This window comes from Homarus americanus, unplaced genomic scaffold (genome assembly GCF_018991925.1).
Source record: "Homarus americanus isolate GMGI-L3 unplaced genomic scaffold, GMGI_Hamer_2.0 scaffold44553, whole genome shotgun sequence".
NCBI lineage: Eukaryota > Metazoa > Arthropoda > Malacostraca > Decapoda > Nephropidae > Homarus > Homarus americanus.
Genome location: NW_024751300.1, coordinates 17,072 through 33,742, shown reverse-complemented (window position 1 = coordinate 33,742; position 16,671 = coordinate 17,072). Strand labels below are relative to the sequence as shown.

General features: G+C 43.5%; 2 protein-coding genes across 3 annotated transcripts; both read right to left on the bottom strand.

The window, feature by feature from the left end:
• Positions 1–15: 15 nt before the first annotated feature.
• On the bottom strand, positions 16–6,304 carry LOC121854598 (bromodomain adjacent to zinc finger domain protein 1A-like). Of its 2 annotated transcripts, XM_042349302.1 has the most exons (8): positions 6,160–6,304; positions 5,004–5,181; positions 3,376–3,474; positions 2,911–3,103; positions 2,587–2,702; positions 1,729–1,880; positions 499–512; positions 16–344 (listed from the first exon to the last, which is right to left on the bottom strand). In XM_042349302.1, exons 2-8 carry the CDS (start codon positions 5,116–5,118, stop codon positions 20–22), a joined length of 1,014 nt encoding a protein of 337 aa, XP_042205236.1. In that variant the 5' UTR covers positions 5,119–5,181; positions 6,160–6,304; the 3' UTR covers positions 16–19. The 2 variants fall into 2 exon arrangements, with proteins under 2 accessions (XP_042205236.1, XP_042205234.1); XM_042349300.1 differs by lacking the exon at positions 499–512 and having other exon boundaries at positions 1,715–1,880.
• A 20-nt stretch (positions 6,305–6,324) lies between these two features.
• Positions 6,325–16,208, bottom strand: LOC121854599 (bromodomain adjacent to zinc finger domain protein 1A-like). Its single transcript, XM_042349303.1, has 6 exons — positions 16,054–16,208; positions 15,394–15,546; positions 9,201–9,506; positions 8,685–8,804; positions 7,837–8,090; positions 6,325–6,349 (listed from the first exon to the last, which is right to left on the bottom strand). The coding sequence occupies exons 1-6, from the start codon at positions 16,153–16,155 to the stop codon at positions 6,325–6,327; spliced, it is 960 nt and encodes a 319-aa protein (XP_042205237.1). The 5' UTR covers positions 16,156–16,208.
• Positions 16,209–16,671: the final 463 nt, after the last annotated feature.

The window sequence follows — 16,671 nt, the reverse complement described above, 5'->3', positions numbered from 1 at the left end:
TCAAGCTAACCCTATTAACTTATCGTAACGAAGACGAGGGACAGCAAAACAAATAAAAATAACGAGTCAAAGAAACACTCGAAAATCTTCCCACCTGCTGCATCAACTCCCTCTCTCGCTTCAGAAAGTCCTGCTTCCTGGCCTCCTTATTCTTCTCTTCCTTTTCCTCACGCGCCACCTTCTCACTCTCGTCCTCTTCTTCCTCCTCCTCCTCCTCCTCCTCGTCCTCCAGCTCGATGGGCTTGTCGGGTTCACCGGTCATGGCGGCGGCGGCGGCCTTCTTCTCTGCCTCTTTCAACAGCCGTTCGCGCTCCTTCTGTTTACGGTCGCGCTTCTCCTGCAGCCTGGGGAGGGAGTCACACATGTAACCTTCTGTTGGACACTAAGTTTTAGCATTATTTCTTGTTATTTACTTTTAAGATCATTTCTTACATAACAAAGGATGACCAAGCTTCTAATGACACACACACACTATCTCCTTCCTGATCAATAACTCACCTGGCAGCATTGATCTCCTTCCTGATCAATAACTCACCTGGCAGCATTGATCTCCTTCTCCTTCCTGATCAATAACTCACCTGGCAGCATTGATCTCCTTCTTCCTCATCAATAACTCACCTGGCAGCATTGATCTCCTTCTCCTTCCTCATCAATAACTCACCTGGCAGCATGGATCTCCTTCTCCTTCCTCATCAATAACTCACCTGGCAGCATTGATCTCCTTCTTCCTCATCCAATAACTACCCTAGCAGCATTGATCTCCTTCTCCTTCCTCATCAATAACTCACCTGCTTGAAAAGCATCCAGTCTCCTTCTCCTTCTCCCATCAATAACTCGCAGCGTGATCTCTTCTCCTTCCTCATCAACTTCGCTTCCTGGCAGCATGGATCTCCTTCTCCTTCCTCATCAATAACTCACCTGGCAGCATTGATCTCCTTCTCCTTCTCATCCAATAACTCTCACCTGGCAGCATTGATCTCCTTCTCGCCTCCTCCATCAACTCACCTGGCAGCATTAGTCCTCTTCTCCTTCCTCCATCAATAACTCACCTGGCAGCATTGATCTCCTTCTCCTTCCTCATCAATAACTCACCTGGGCAGCATTGATCTCCCTTCTCATAATAACTCACCTGGCAGCATTGATCTCGCCTGCTTCCTCATCAGCCGGCGCTTGTGATCTCGCTTCTCCCTTCCTCATCAATAACTCACAGCATTGATCTCCTTCTTCCTCATCATAACTCACCTGGCAGCATGGATCTCCTTCTCCTTCCCTCTCATCTTCCACCTGGCAGCATGGGTCTCCTTCTCCTTCCTCATCAGCACTTTCACCTGGCAGCATGGATCTCCTTCTCCTTCACTCATCAATAACTCACCTGGCAGCATGGATCTCATACCCTTCCTCATCAATAACTCACCTGGCGGCATGGATCTCTTCTCCTTCCTCATCAATAACTCACCTGGCAGCATTGATCTCCTTCTCCTTCCTCATCAATAACTCACCTGGCAGCATTGATCTCCTTCTCCTTCCTCATCAATAACTCACCTGGCAGCATTGATCTCCTTCTCCTTCCTCATCAATAACTCACCTGGCAGCATTGATCTCCTTCTCCTTCCTCATCAATAACTCACCTGGCAGCATTGATCTCCTTCTCCTTCCTCATCAATAACTCACCTGGCAGCATTGATCTCCTTCTCCTTCCTCATCAATAACTCACCTGGCAGCATTGATCTCCTTCTCCTTCCTCATCTGGGTCAGTTGATGTAGACGCAATTTATTCTTAACCTCCTTCAGCTTCTCAATGTTGTCATCAATAATGTCCCGCACTGAGGCGTAAGTTAGGATCTGGCCCACCAGTACACTCAGGATCTTCAACTTATACGCTGAAGCAGGAGGAAAAAACATCAGTCACTCTTTAGTTTGACCCAAAAAACATCAGTCACTCTTTAGTTTGACCCAAAAAACATTAGTCACTCTTTAGTTTGACCCAAAAAAACACCAGTCACTCTTTAGTTTGACCCAAAAAACATCAATCACTCTTTAGTTTGACCCAAAAAACATCAATCACTCTTTAGTTTGACCCAAAAAAACACCAGTCACTCTTTAGTTTGACCCAAAAAACATCAATCACTCTTTAGTTTGACCCAAAAAACATCAGTCACTCTTTAGTTTGACCCAAAAAACATCAGTCACTCTTTAGTTTGACCCAAAAAACATCAGTCACTCTTTAGTATGACCCAAAAAACATCAGTCACTCTTTAGCTTGACCCAAAAAACATCAGTCACTCTTTAGCTTGACCCAAAAAACACCAGTCACTCTTTAGTTTGACCATATGTGTCTAATTCTTTCCCTTAACAATTAACCACAAGTGAGGAGAGACAGTAAGTGTTCCTCCTGGCTGGTAAAGTTGTTGACAACTGAGGGGATGAATGACCATTACTTAAGAGGGAACAAAAGAGGTTTACATAGATGAATGACCATTACTTAAGAGGGAACAAAAGAGGTTTACATAGATGAATGACCATTACTCAAGAGGGAACAACAGAGGTTTACATAGATGAATGACCATTACTTAAGGGGGAACACACCTAAGGAGAGATCAAATATAGTCTGGGTAGATAGAGTTTTTATTATGATGGGTTCCTCCAGCTTGAATTGTAGCCCTGGATCATCCCAGTTTTTGAAGCCTCCACGGTTCAAGTGCCTGAAAAAGGAAGGCATCAACTTAGTCCGCTGTACACTGTGAAAGTCTTCTCTTAATACATTACATTTCTCAATCTTATTCCTTATTATACATAGCTTGGGGGGAGAGCAGCCAACACATGAACCAACACTCTCAGCACCTACAGTAGTCATGTTGGGAGTCCTGTCCTCACCCCTTACTACACTACACCACACGCATGAACATTTACCTCCATCGACCATTGGCAACACTGGTAGCCCCCGATGCCAGTAGATGTAAGCGTAACACCTCAGTGACTGTCAGGGCGTCAAGCGGCACCTTCTGAAGCGGCAGTCCATGATATTGCTGGCTCCAAGTAGATGCGCGGTTGGCGACCCTCACTGCCTCCTGTATGGTGATGTCGCTTGTGTCTGTCTCCATCACTGTCAAGTGAAGGAGCGTTACAATACATGAAGCACCAAAAGCTCTCTCCCTTTTCTGCAACTCTTACTAGAACTTTTCCCTCTCTGGTAAAAATAAGCCAAAGTCTACACTACAACACACAAGTCACCCCAAGCCCTTCAACAACACACAAGACATCCATCACCTTTACACAGTTCTGCTACACCACTCAGTATACCCAGGTTCATAAAACATAATGGTAGGCTCATATTGTACCTGCCTTAAGTAAGAACATAAACAAGTTGTAGCACACCTTCCTCAGCGGTGGGGTCAGCATCCACTTCATCGTCCTCCTCCTCCTGCAGTGTGAAGATGCCCTGAAGCAGCAGCTGCAGCACATCATTAAACACACCTGCCAAGTGGACCATTATACAACCAACCCTTGTCTGTGTCACCAGCTTACATAAACAACATGTCCCCAACACTGTCTTTAGTACACACTTATCTTACAATACTGTCCTCACTCATAGATGATATAAGGAGAAAATTAAAATAAATTATATGTACACTAATAACAATAATATGAACTACAGCAATAGCCTAGGGCAGCATAGATCCTCAGCTGTCAACAAACTTTGAAAAAAAAAAAGTAATCATCTTGTTCTATCAGCTTGGAACATACTGTAGTTCCACCTAGCTCGAGGTTCATTGTGAAATACAAGTATATGTGATATAACTATATAACCTATGATGTATGGTATACTGTATATGGTGGCAACACTGTACACTAAGCCTTCATGGTGTATAAGGCACTCTGCATGACATGGTTAAGTCTACCATGGGTCAAACAATTGTTTTCTATGTCTCCAGACAGCTCAGTCCATGATCTATAATACTATAGCGCGTTTCTTCCCAGCCGAGAAAAGGCCCCGCCCTCTCCTCAAGAGTTACAGCTGATTGGCTGTTGCAAACCTGTCCATTTTGTCCTGAGTAATGATGTATTTCTAAATGAGTTTATTCATAATGACCGTTTCTGACGAGAAAGATATTTAACTAAATTATATATAGATATATACCTTCATTATTTCAAACATGTAGGAAATTTATCAAAACTATTAAACGTTAATTAACTAAAGGGAGCAAATTCACGCTTTCGGAGGATGCATTTAATATATACTTATTTTTACCTACAATAAGACATACTAAGACAAATTGCATATCAGGAATAGTAAATTATGCAAAAACGACATTTGAAAAGATCATGATCACATTGAAATATTACAAGGCCGTCAGCAGAGGTGGGAAATATGACTGCGAACTACTTCATATTTTTCCCACCTCTGCTGACGGCCTTGTAATATTTCATTGTGATTCTGATCTTTTCAAATGTCGTTTTTGCATAATTTACTATTCCTGATATGCAATTTGTCTTAGTATGTCTTATTGTAGGTAAAAATAAGTATATATTAAATGCATCCTCCGAAAGCGTGAATTTGCTCCCCGAGTTTACCAGTTAATTCACGATTAATAGTTTTGATAAATTTCCTACATGTTTGAAATAATGAAGGTATATATCTATATATAATTTAGTTAAATATCTTTCTCGTCAGAAACGGTCATTATGAATAAACTCATTTAGAAATACATCATTACTCAGGACAAAATGGACAGGTTTGCAACAGCCAATCAGCTGTAACTCTTGAGGAGGGGGCGGGGCCTCTTTTCTCGGCTGAAAAAAACGCATTATAGACAGACAACATGTGGCGGGCTCACCTCTATCAATTAAAAAATCCGCCTTGTATACAAGGTTTTGAGATCACGAAAAACTTAGAACCCCAATATTTCAAAATATTATTTTGGCGGGCTTGTCCTCGTCGTGTGGAGCACTTCATATATGATGGCAACACTGTGTGTACACAAACACCAAGAGAGGAGACTGACCTGCAACTTCCTTCTCCACCAGTGCGTGTTCCAGCATGTCAAAGGTGATGCCCTGAGGATACACGTCTCTCAGCTCCACAAGTTCAGAGAAAACGTTGACGAACTCCAACACCATGATGAAGTCGCTGAACAGGTCGTCCGGGATACGGCACCTTATTGGAATGGGTTTTGGCAGGTCCTGTGGAGGATGACAGATCATGTTCAAGTTCTATGAGGAAAATACTGATACACAGCTTGTTAACAGTATAGATGTGAGAACCTGCTGGCAAGAGAGAAACTAACAGTGACACCACCACTACTGTGGAGAGCAGCACCTGCCTCCTGTTGATGAGTAACACCAACAGTACCAAACTGTGAAGGAGTCTAACATGTGGTGAGTGAGGGTGGTAGTGACCACACTACTTCTTGTGTGGTGAGTGAGGGTGGTAGAGTGTACTGGTGACCACACTACTTCTTGTATGGCTCGGGTCACTCACCAACACCTGCCACAACAGTTATTATATGTCTTATTTGTGTCACTCATGTTACTTGTATATTATTTGTAATTCGTAACCCATTCACCAAATATGTAACTGTATATTTTCAGCCTTCTGGCTGCCAAGCTCTTTCAATAAACCGTTAATTATTATTATTATTATTACACACACACACACGCACACACTCACACACTGTCACTATGTTGAAATGAACTGTAGTCTGAGCTTTTCCCCATCTAGTTATTATATGTCTTATTTGTGTCACTTATGTCACTTGTATATTATTTGTAATTCGTAACCCATTCCCCAAATATGTAACTGTATATTTTCAGCCTTCTGGCTGCCAAGCTCTTTCAATAAACCGTTAATTATTATTATTATTATTATTACTGTACACTGCAGCATGTTAATAGTATAAGGTAGAACTTCAGTTACTACACACCTGATGGTCGTCACATGTTACTACCCACCTTATGGTCGTCACGTGTTACTACCCACCTTATGGTCGTCACGTGTTACTACCCACCTTATGGTCGTCACGTGTTACTACCCACCTTCATGGTTGTCACGTGTTACTACTCACCTGGTTGTCACAGTCCAGGTCGTCACGTGTTACCACCCACCTTATGGTCGTCACGTGTTACTACTCTCACCTTATGGTCGTCGTGTTTACTACTCACCTTATGGTTGTCACAGTCCAGGTCGTCACGTGTTCTGTTCCAGTCCTTGACATACTGTACGTGTAAGCGCTCTCCTCCTTCTTTATCTCCCTCTCTTTCTTCTTCTCTTCTCTTTTCTCTAACCTTTGTTTAGTTCCTCTCTTAGTTTTTCTTTCTTCTCAGACTTCAACCGTCCTTCACCTCCTTACTCCTGTTAAGTTCACATCCACCTTTAGTTTCAACTCTTCTCTCCATAACCATTACAGTATTTGTTGAACCCTAAGTGAACTTGTATGACAATGTTACTGAACACAAGTATATATACTGTACTGTACTGTACTGTATCTAACTATTAACATGTGTAAAAGTTGTAGATGTGATAACATGATAAATCTTTACAACATATATAATGACAAAAGGGCCACAAAAACGTCCATATTTTGTGTATGATAGTGATGAAGGAGGGAGGGAGGGAGGGAGGGAGGGAGGAGGGGAGGGAGGGAGGGAGGGAGGGAGGAGGGAGGGAGGGGAGGGGAGGGAGGGAGGGAGGGAGGAGGGAGGGAGGAGGGAGGGAGGAGGGAGGAGGGAGGGAGGGAGGGAGGGAGGAGGGAGGGAGGGAGGGAGGGAGGGAGGGAGGGAGGAGGGGAGGGAGGGGGAGGGAGGGAGAGGGAGGGAGGGAGGGAGGGAGGGAGGGAGGGAGGGAGGAGGAGGAGGGAGGGAGAGGGAGGGAGGGAGGGAGGAGGGAGGGAGAGGGAGGGAGGGAGAGGGAGGAGGGAGGGAGGAGGGAGGAGGGAGGAGGAGGAGGGAGGAGAGGGAGGGAGGGAGGAGAGGAGGGAGGGAGGGGAGGGAGGGAGGGAGGGAGGGAGGGAGGGAGAGGAGGGAGGGAGGGAGGAGGGAGGGAGGGAGAGGGAGGGGAGGGAGGGAGGAGGGAGGGAGGGAGGGAGGGAGGGAGGGAGGGAGAGGGAGGGGAGGGAGGGAGGGAGGGAGGGAGGGAGGAGGGAGGGAGGGAGGGAGGGAGAGGGAGGGGAGGGAGAGGGAGGGAGGGAGGGAGGGAGGGGAGGGGAGGGAGGGGAGGGAGGGAGGGAGAGGAGGGAGGGAGGGAGGGAGGAGGGAGGGAGGAGGGAGGGAGGGAGGGAGGGAGAGGAGGGAGGGAGGGAGGGAGGGAGGGAGGAGGAGGGAGGGGAGAGGGGAGGGAGGGAGAGGGAGGGAGGGAGGGAGGGAGGGAGGAGGGAGGGAGGAGGAGGGAGGGAGGGAGGGAGGAGGAGGGAGGGAGGGAGGGAGGAGGAGGGAGGGAGGAGGAGGGAGGGAGGGAGGGAGGGAGGAGGGAGGGAGGGAGGGAGGGAGGGAGGAGGGAGGGAGGGAGGGAGGGAGGGGGTGTGTGTGAGGCAGTATAGTATAACAGCACCAGGGAATGAGGACATTAAAACAATGACTGGAGGACAACAAGCCATGAGACTGGAGGGGGAAACCACTTATTTGTTTCACACTTTGATGATGATTATTATTATTTATTTCAAACGTTTTTTCACTCATATACTGAAAAAAAGAAATGTTTTCAAGTAGTTATATCTATACATACATAAATTGTGGCATTAAAATGAGCCAATGAATTGCAATAGTGGCAGGGCTTATACCATCAACTAACTACAGTGACTAGAGAACAAAGAATCAGTAAGTGTAGAGAACAGAGAGACGTACAGTTTCTTCCGTTCCTTCTCTCCGTCGTTCAAGGAAGATCTGCCTCGCTTCCTCCCGTCTCCGTCCGGGTTCTTCTCCCTCGTCTCCTTCTTCTCTCTCCTCCTCATCTCGGCAGCCAACTTTTTCTTCTCCTTGTCGGGATTTAAGCTGGCAGGTATCTTCTTGGCCCGAGTCTCTCTGAACCTTGGCGGCTCCCCCAGGAACACGTCCGAGTAATTCACGTTGGCCAGGTCGTATCTCTTGGATATTCTTTCCTGCGATGATGATGATAAAAACCCACGATTAATAAGTTATGGAGAATAACGCTCAGCTCCACCCCTCCCTCTATACACTGCCCCACCCCTCCCTCTATACACTGCTCCACCCCTCCCTCTATACACTGCTCCACCTCTTCCCTATACACTGCTCCACCCCTCCCCTCTATACACTGCTCCACCTCTCCCCTCTATACACTGCTCCACCCTCCCTCTATGCACTGCTCCCACCCCCTCTACACTGCCCCACCCCTCCCTCTATACACTGCTCCACCTCTCCCTCTATACACTGCTCACCCCCTCCCTCTATACACTGCTCCACCTCCCTCTATACACTGCTCCACCCCTGCTCCACCCCTCTATACACTACTCTGCCACTATACACTGCTCCACCTCCCCTCTATACACTGCTCCACCCCTCCCTCTATACACTGCTCCACCTCTCCCTCTATACACTGCTCCACCCCTCCCTCTATACACTGCTCCACCTCTTCCTCTATACACTGCTCCACCCACTCTATACACTACTCCACCTATGTATAGCCACTATACACATCTCTTTACACTGTGTTAAGAATATATAAAACATCTTACTTTTATGACCCAAAAGCCAGAGGAGGAGAGCTGGACACACTGCTTGAGGAAGAGTTTACACTTCTCCCGGGTGAAAGTTCCCTTAATGCGCCGTATCTGTTCCCAGGAGACTATGTGCTTCTGTAACACAAAAAAAACAAAATAAAAACAATAACTACAACACAAGGAACACTATGATAACTACAACAAAAGGAACACTATGATAACTACAACACAAGGAACACTATGATAACTACAACACAAGGAACACTATGATAACTACAACACAAGGAACACTATGATAACTACAACACAAGGAACACTATGATAACTACAACACAAGGAACACTATGATAACTACAACACAAGGAACACTATGATAACTACAACACAAGGAACACTATGATAACTACAACACAAGGAACACTATGATAACTACAACACAAGGAACACTATGATAACTACAACACAAGGAACACTATGATAACTACAACACAAGGAACACTATAATTAAAACACCATCACCACCACTATTACCTTTGCCTGCTTATAGTCCCACGGCTCCTTCTCGATGACCTCGTACTTGAAGGTGGCAAACGGCGGGTACTCCTCCTCCTCCTCCTCCTCCTCCTGCACAGCCTTCTTGATGGGTGTCACTTCCTTAATGATCTGTATGTCCTCATCATTCTCTGTCTCCCCTGTTCTCTTCTTCTCCTCTTCTTCACCAACCTGCATCTGTTCATCTTTCTTCTTTGTCGACTCCTCGTTGTCTTCATCGGAGTCTGCCATCTCCTCCTCGTAGCGGGCTATCTCCTCCAGTGTGGGGTATATTGGCCGGAGCACCTGTAACAACACGCCCAGTATGAGAGAGGGAGAGATAAACAGTGGCAGATTGGCTCCCCTATAATCAGGATTTAAGATGAGTTCAGCCTGGTAAGAAAGATTAATATTTCCACCAGTGTATAGTATAATAGTTCACATCCATATAATATACAACCACATAACACATCCCTGTCTAACACTCACATTTATTTCTTCCTCACTTGACCGGCTGTTATCATACAATGTTTTTTACTGCATTTAATAGCCTTCCTCCCACCCTATACACTTGTAATGTCTCCCACAATGTGTTTCTCTTCACCCTATAATATACCTTTTCTAAATCTACCATAAATCATTAAAATCATCTGTAAGTAATAATAACAAAAAAAAACTTATTAAAACCAAGATAAATTAAATTATTTGGTGTAAATCAGCCAACCTTGAGAGAGCATAAACTTAAATACAGTATCCGAGTCAACTGAAAATGGGAAAACACCAGTGGCGGACTGGTCCCGGTGGGCCCCAAAGTGATGGTCCATCACTCTGAAAATAACGGAAAAAAGATAAAAGAGATATGAGGTTTATGAGATATTAACTCAATCCGTACCAATGCGCCCGAATTTGACCCGAAACTACGCCATGTGTTTACAATCGTCTAGCAATTCAAATCTTGCCGAACGAGATTTCCGGCGAAAACGACCTTCTCGGCGCGATCTCCAGTTTATTTTTACCGAAAACCGGATGTTTATACAGTATCTACTTTAGTTTACACTCTACCATAAGCTGTTTTTCAACAAGTAGCACATTTAAATTTCTTCAATCGCTTATTGATACAGTGGTACCTCGCTTGATACAGTGGTCCCTCGCTTGATACAGTGGTCCCTCGCTTGATACAGTGGTCCCTCGCTTGATACAGTGGTCCCTCGCTTGATACAGTGGTCCCTCGCTTGATACAGTGGTCCCTCGCTTGATACAGTGGTCCCTCGCTTAACGAACACAATTTGTTCCAGAAGGTTGCTCGACACTCGTTAACCGAAACCATTGTTTCAATGGGTTTTTGGGTAAATGGTTCCAGCTCACCGAAAATTTCCTTAAGTCAACAAAAAAGGTAGTAAAGTACACTTACTTTGAGGTGTGCATGTAGAAGGCTCCTGGATGATGATAATGGGAATTAGAATGGGGGTGGAGGAGAAGGGAGAAGAGAAGGCATTGGGGTGGAAGAGAAGTCACCCCATGGCGCCATTTCACCAATAAAATTTTAATTCTCTTGGTGTAATTCAAGATTATTTGTTTTAAACCAACACTGCACTGCATTATATATTGTCAACATGTAAAATATATTTCAAAATGACCAATAATTTGACTGGAAACACAGAAAAAAGCATTTATGTTGAAGAGAGTCTGAAGCAAGATGTTACCTCCACTGTAAAGACACAGGGACTGACGCCTGTATGGTGTGTTGACAGGCTGTTTGGTGCGCTAAAAACTAGTTTCCCTATACTTAAATTATGTTAAATAATTGTTAAAATGACTAAAAATTGTAATATAAGACTTTGAAAATTATTGAATAGTACAAACTTCTTGATATTTACTAAAATAGTAAGGAATTTAAGCCCTAGAACCGATTACTGTATTGGCGGACTAATACGACAGCTAGTGTGCAAGCGAAAACATGTTGAGGGCCGCTCGAAAGGAATTCGTTAATCGAGGGATTGCTCGTTAACCGAAGTTAAGAATCTTACGGAAGGTAATTCGTTAACCGAGGGATCACTGTAATTTCAATTTTGACAATGAAAACGAATCGGATGTAGATCTACAGCGTGAGGAAGTGTTTTTCAGTGATATGAGTGAAGTGGGGACTGCAGAAGATGTGGATTCACATGCAGATTCGGATATAGATCTAGAATGGTCAGATCGACCCGCTTTTATCCAATGTCTTCCATTTTTTTAATTTTTTAATCAATTCATCAATAAATATAGTATGAACATTATATAGTTTTAAAGCTTAATTATTTCTCTTTATTTTGGTGTCAGTTTCATTATGATTGATAAATATGAAGACTACGCTAGAACATAGTGGAGAACATCGCAGGTGCGTCGTTTGATGGAGCTGCTAACATGAGAGGTGAATACAGCGGTGTGGTGAAGTATATAAGAGATGAAGCCCCACAATCTGTATACATTTGGTGCCATGCTCATATCCTTAATTTGGCATCAACAGATCTGGTCCAAAATATTCTGCCGGTCAAAAACTTGATCGGACTACTACAGTCAACAGTGAAATATTTTTCAGAATCATGTAAGAGAATGAACATCTGGACAGAAGTTGCTTCAGAGAAGATGGTTGGATCAGCGAAACCAAAACGTTTGCAGAAGATTGGAGAAACCCGTTGGTGGGCTAAACACGCGGCCCTTGAACATATTTTCGGAAGTTTTGACTCGCCACAGCCTGAGTTGTTTCACCTCTCGATTTATGTCTTGCTTCGGATTGTCGAATCTCCCAATTTTGATGCGAAAGTTGCTTTTGAGGCCAATTCACTTCTTGATAAATGGCGTATCTTTGACACTCATTTAACTAGTTTCTTGTTATTGCAGGTGTACGGTACCCTGAGATCGGCCTCGGAATATCTGCAAACTGAAGGCCTAGATTGTCTTAGTGCCTGGAATATGGTAGAAAAAGCAAAAGAGGTTTTAAAACAACTGGACAAAAACATCATGAAAACAACAAGAAATTTCATTGTGGCAGCGAATCAAATATTCGATGATGATGAGGTAACTGATTTTGCAATAGAAGGGGAATTCAGGAAGATGAGAACATCAAGAAAGAGACGAATGCCTGGTAACTCCAGAGGGATGAAAGAACTGATGACCCAGTGGATCGCTACAGGGTGGAAGTGTTTCGTCGAGTGATCGACCAAATTACGACAAGTATTGTTTTGATCCATGTCGTTTCCAAGAACTCAAAGAAGATGGATTGCCACCAGAAGCGCTGAAAAACATATGCAATCATCTTGGTTTGGACAAGCAGGAACTGAGCAATGAATTGCAGTCTTTCATCCTAAACTTCGACAGCCTTTCGAAAACTCTGAATGAAGAGTTTGCAACAACCAGACACCTAGAATCAGAACAGATATTTCAAACTCACTTTGATGTAATTTCAGGTCCACGTTGCACTTCTGGAAAGTCATGTAGGAAGTGCCTGCTCTGCTGTTTCCGTATCCTCTTTAAGTATTCTTTGCAAGCATCTACATACTCGAATTTGTTCTTAGCTTACAAATATCTTTTGACCCTGTTGTTCACACAATCCAGTTGCTAATGCGCATTCAGTAAGTTGAAAATTGTAAAAACTCGATTACGCTCTTTGCTATCAAATGAGCTACTTGAAACTTTTATGCTCATGAGCATCGAAAAAGATTTACTTTCTGAAATTTCTGTGGATGATATTACAGCAAAACCTCGATTAACCGACCACATATGGGGTGAAGGGGCCGACGGATAATCGAAAAGGTCGGTTAAAAGTACATCAAAGTCTACGGAAATAAAACATTTTCAAAGTACCTTTCCCTAACCTACCTCATTTAAAGTACCTTTCCCTAACCTACCTCATTTAAGTCCCTCTATTCATTTTTGTTCATTTGCCATTCATATTTCAATAGAATTTGCTTTAAAACATTAACCACTTTAGTCAATAAATATGAACCAGCACAGAAACCGTGAATAAAAAATAGAAAAGTCAAAGAACATACGTCATCACAAAAATTGTGACCAAGTCCCAGGTTGCTGATCTGACTTTCTGCCTCATGTACACACAATTGCAGGGTCTCAATTGTTTCTCTTACTATTGACAACACAACATACATACAGGCACTTTGTTTCTCACTCTTGTTTTCTTTTCATTTTTGCATTTCTTTATGGTTCTTTATTATTATTATTATTATTAGCATTATTAATATTATTACATTATCAGCCCCCCAGGCCCCGATGTGGGTCAGTGACCTGTGCCTGAGTGGGCTAATCCCTGAGTAAAAAAAAAAAAAATAAATAAAAAAATTAGGGGTTCGGGATTTACGGTTAATCCGAAAGTCGGTTAATCGAGGTTTTACTGTAGTCCTTTTCTTGAGAAAAAAATCGACACAGTTTTCTAGATTGCTTGCTGTCTAGGTGATTTGTGCTTTGTAAACTACTGAATTTTGACTGTTTTAGTGATATGTGCACACATTAAAAAATGCACACATTCCAATTTTAATTATACTTTGAAAACAATTTCAAATTATGCTTTGTAAATTACTCAGATTGGTTGTTCAATGATCGAGATTTTCATTTTTATTATAAGATTATTAAAATTTTCTAGTACAGGTATTTTGCTGCACACATTATAAACACAACAATATTGAATAGATGTAACATTTTATTTGCTTAAAACATTTAATTTTATTTGATTCCTTTGACTACGTTTTGGGATTAAGTGGGGCCTTTTAAGTGGGCCCTTTTGAGTGGGCCCTTTTACAAGTTTTCCCGGTAGAAATTTTTGACCCAGTCCGCCACTGGAAAACACCATATTGGTGACCATGTCCTTGTTGCACGAGAAGCCTCATGTGCTAGGTTAGATTATGTAATAAGGCACGAGGTTAGGTTATAGTCTGTTGGGTTATATTATTATGTCAGGTTAGGTTTACACCATATGGTGTACAGGTTTGGGCTGTACAAATATGACACAATATTGTATTCTCTCCTTCCCTAGATATATCTCTTGTAGCCGCCTGGCCGTAAGTATTGCCTCGGTAGTCCCCCGACCTTACATTAATCCAAACTGCATTTCCTTTTTCAATCTTTCTTTCTCCAACTTTGACAGCCTGATGTAGCAGCTTCAGGCCCCTGTAGTGCCCACGTTCACCTTTACTCTAGTAAGAACAGTATTCATGATCACTCTTCCTCCCAATACATTCCACCATGATTTCATTTGTAAATTCAGTCACCATTGATGCACTTACATCACCTGATACTTCTGCCTTTCTGCACCTATCCCAGACTTTCCTGCAGCGTTTTCATTCTTTATTTTACCAGGTGCTTTCTCCGCCCAGTCTCTTCCAATCATTGGGCATGGTTCCTGTACTGGTTCTACTACCTCTAGGCTGCCACTGTCCCATTCTTACTCCTCATTCAGCAGTTCATCATAGTACTTTCTCCAAGCATCCTTGATTCCCTTGTTTCACACACACACACACACACACAGCTCACCAACATCCTTGTTTCTACCCACCATTTGCTGTCTGTTCTGTTCACCTCACCTCTAACATCTGCACTATTCAACATATCCAAGAATGTGTGCTGTTCATATCCTCTTAGCCTTATAAAACTCTCTTCTGTACCATATTTGGCCTCCAGGTACTCCTCCTTTCACCACCATCCCCCAGGCCTCACACAGCACAATCTTCTTGTCTCCTTTATCTGTCTATTTCATCATTCCACCACTATGTCTGGCAGGGCTCTCCGTGCAGCCACATGTCTCGTCAGCCACACTCAGCAGGACAATTTATTTTGGCCCAGATCTCACTACACTGTCCCTCCCACTGTTGTTTCCTTCATTCTTCTCAACTGGGCATAAAAATCTTTGCTTACATTCTGTTTCATCAACTTTCACACACTGCTTCCAATAACCATCCTCTTCACCATATAAGCAACATGTCACACAGTGTTACAAGACTCATTCTTCCCCTAAACATCCCGAACAAGTTTCCTGTCTCATATCCCAATGAGAAGGTAATCAATCTGGGTTTTCATTCCTCCGGACTCGTACATAAACAACTACGGTACTTCTCAAACACTCAGGATCACTGCATCCCCAAGCACCAAGTTTTCTTTCTCATTCCAAGTGTTAAGGAATCCATAAATCACACAAGACACCTACCTTACAGTCATACCAATGCTTGTTTACAATGGCCTCAACTTCTTCCCCGACAAAATATCGGTCACGAACAAAGTTGAAGACATCTTCACTCATGTCTGCATAACGTCCACGGCGAGTCAGGGTGGCAATGTACAGCATGGGCTTCCGGATTACCTGTATGGAGTATTGTATGCTGAACTAAACCGATACAAGCTAACTTAACAATGTGTTAGAAGCATCACAAGTAATTATTAACATATAACTCTTTCTTTTACCTGAATATCTTGGGCCAGAAAGGTGTATGAGGGTCAAGCAGGTGTATGAGGGCCAGGTAGGTATGAGGACCAGGAAGGTGTGTAAGGGCCAGGTAGGTGTGTAAGGGCCAGGTAGGTGTGTGAGGACCATAGGATGGAGGGAATCAGTAACTTGAGTCACAGAACAGGACCAACTCTTTGTTCAAGTTACTAACACTGGCTACAATAACTGGCCTCATAACCAGGACTGGCTACAATAACTGGCCTCATAACCAGGACTGGCTACAATAACTGGCCTCATAACCAGGACTGGCTACAATAACTGGCCTCATAACCAGGACTGGCTAAAATAACTGGCTTCATCTCACATTTTACAACACTCCCCCATCCTTCCACAGTGTTTATACAGACTATAGCAGCGGCTCACCTGAGGAACATTAGCAAGGCACTTTTTGGCTTTGGTCTCACTCTCGCTAGCTTCAGCGTAGGTGAGGTTGGGGCGTCCTGTCAGCTCACACGTCCATACCATGGCATTACACAGGACCAACCGCTCCCAGTACTCTCTGTAATACACAACAACAATAATTCCTGCCACCTGTATAGTTATCATCTACACCACTGCCTATACAGTATAGCTACCCTTGCTATTTGTGATTTTGACGATTCGAGGAAAGCAGATGGTGGCTAGCTTGACTGCCTTTTCCAACGAGTCACCCCACCCGCCTGCAGCATCTCATCTGCCTCTGCTCACCAGTGACCCAGCATCTCGTGTTGTACAGTACTCTCACAACTTTAGTGTTTTGTGTGAAAAATGGTCCCTAAAAGACTGCCTAGTGTCAGTGATGCTAGTGGAATGAAAAATAAAAGGTAAAAGTCAGTGATGACCTTGACAAAGAAAGTTGAATTATTAGACAAGTTAAAGGAGGGGACGAGTGTTATTATTGACAGATAATGCACCAGGCCACCCAGAATGTTTACAGCTTAGCCATCCAGGTGTAGAAGTGGTGTTCCTACCCCCTAACACCACTGCTCTTATTCAACCTCT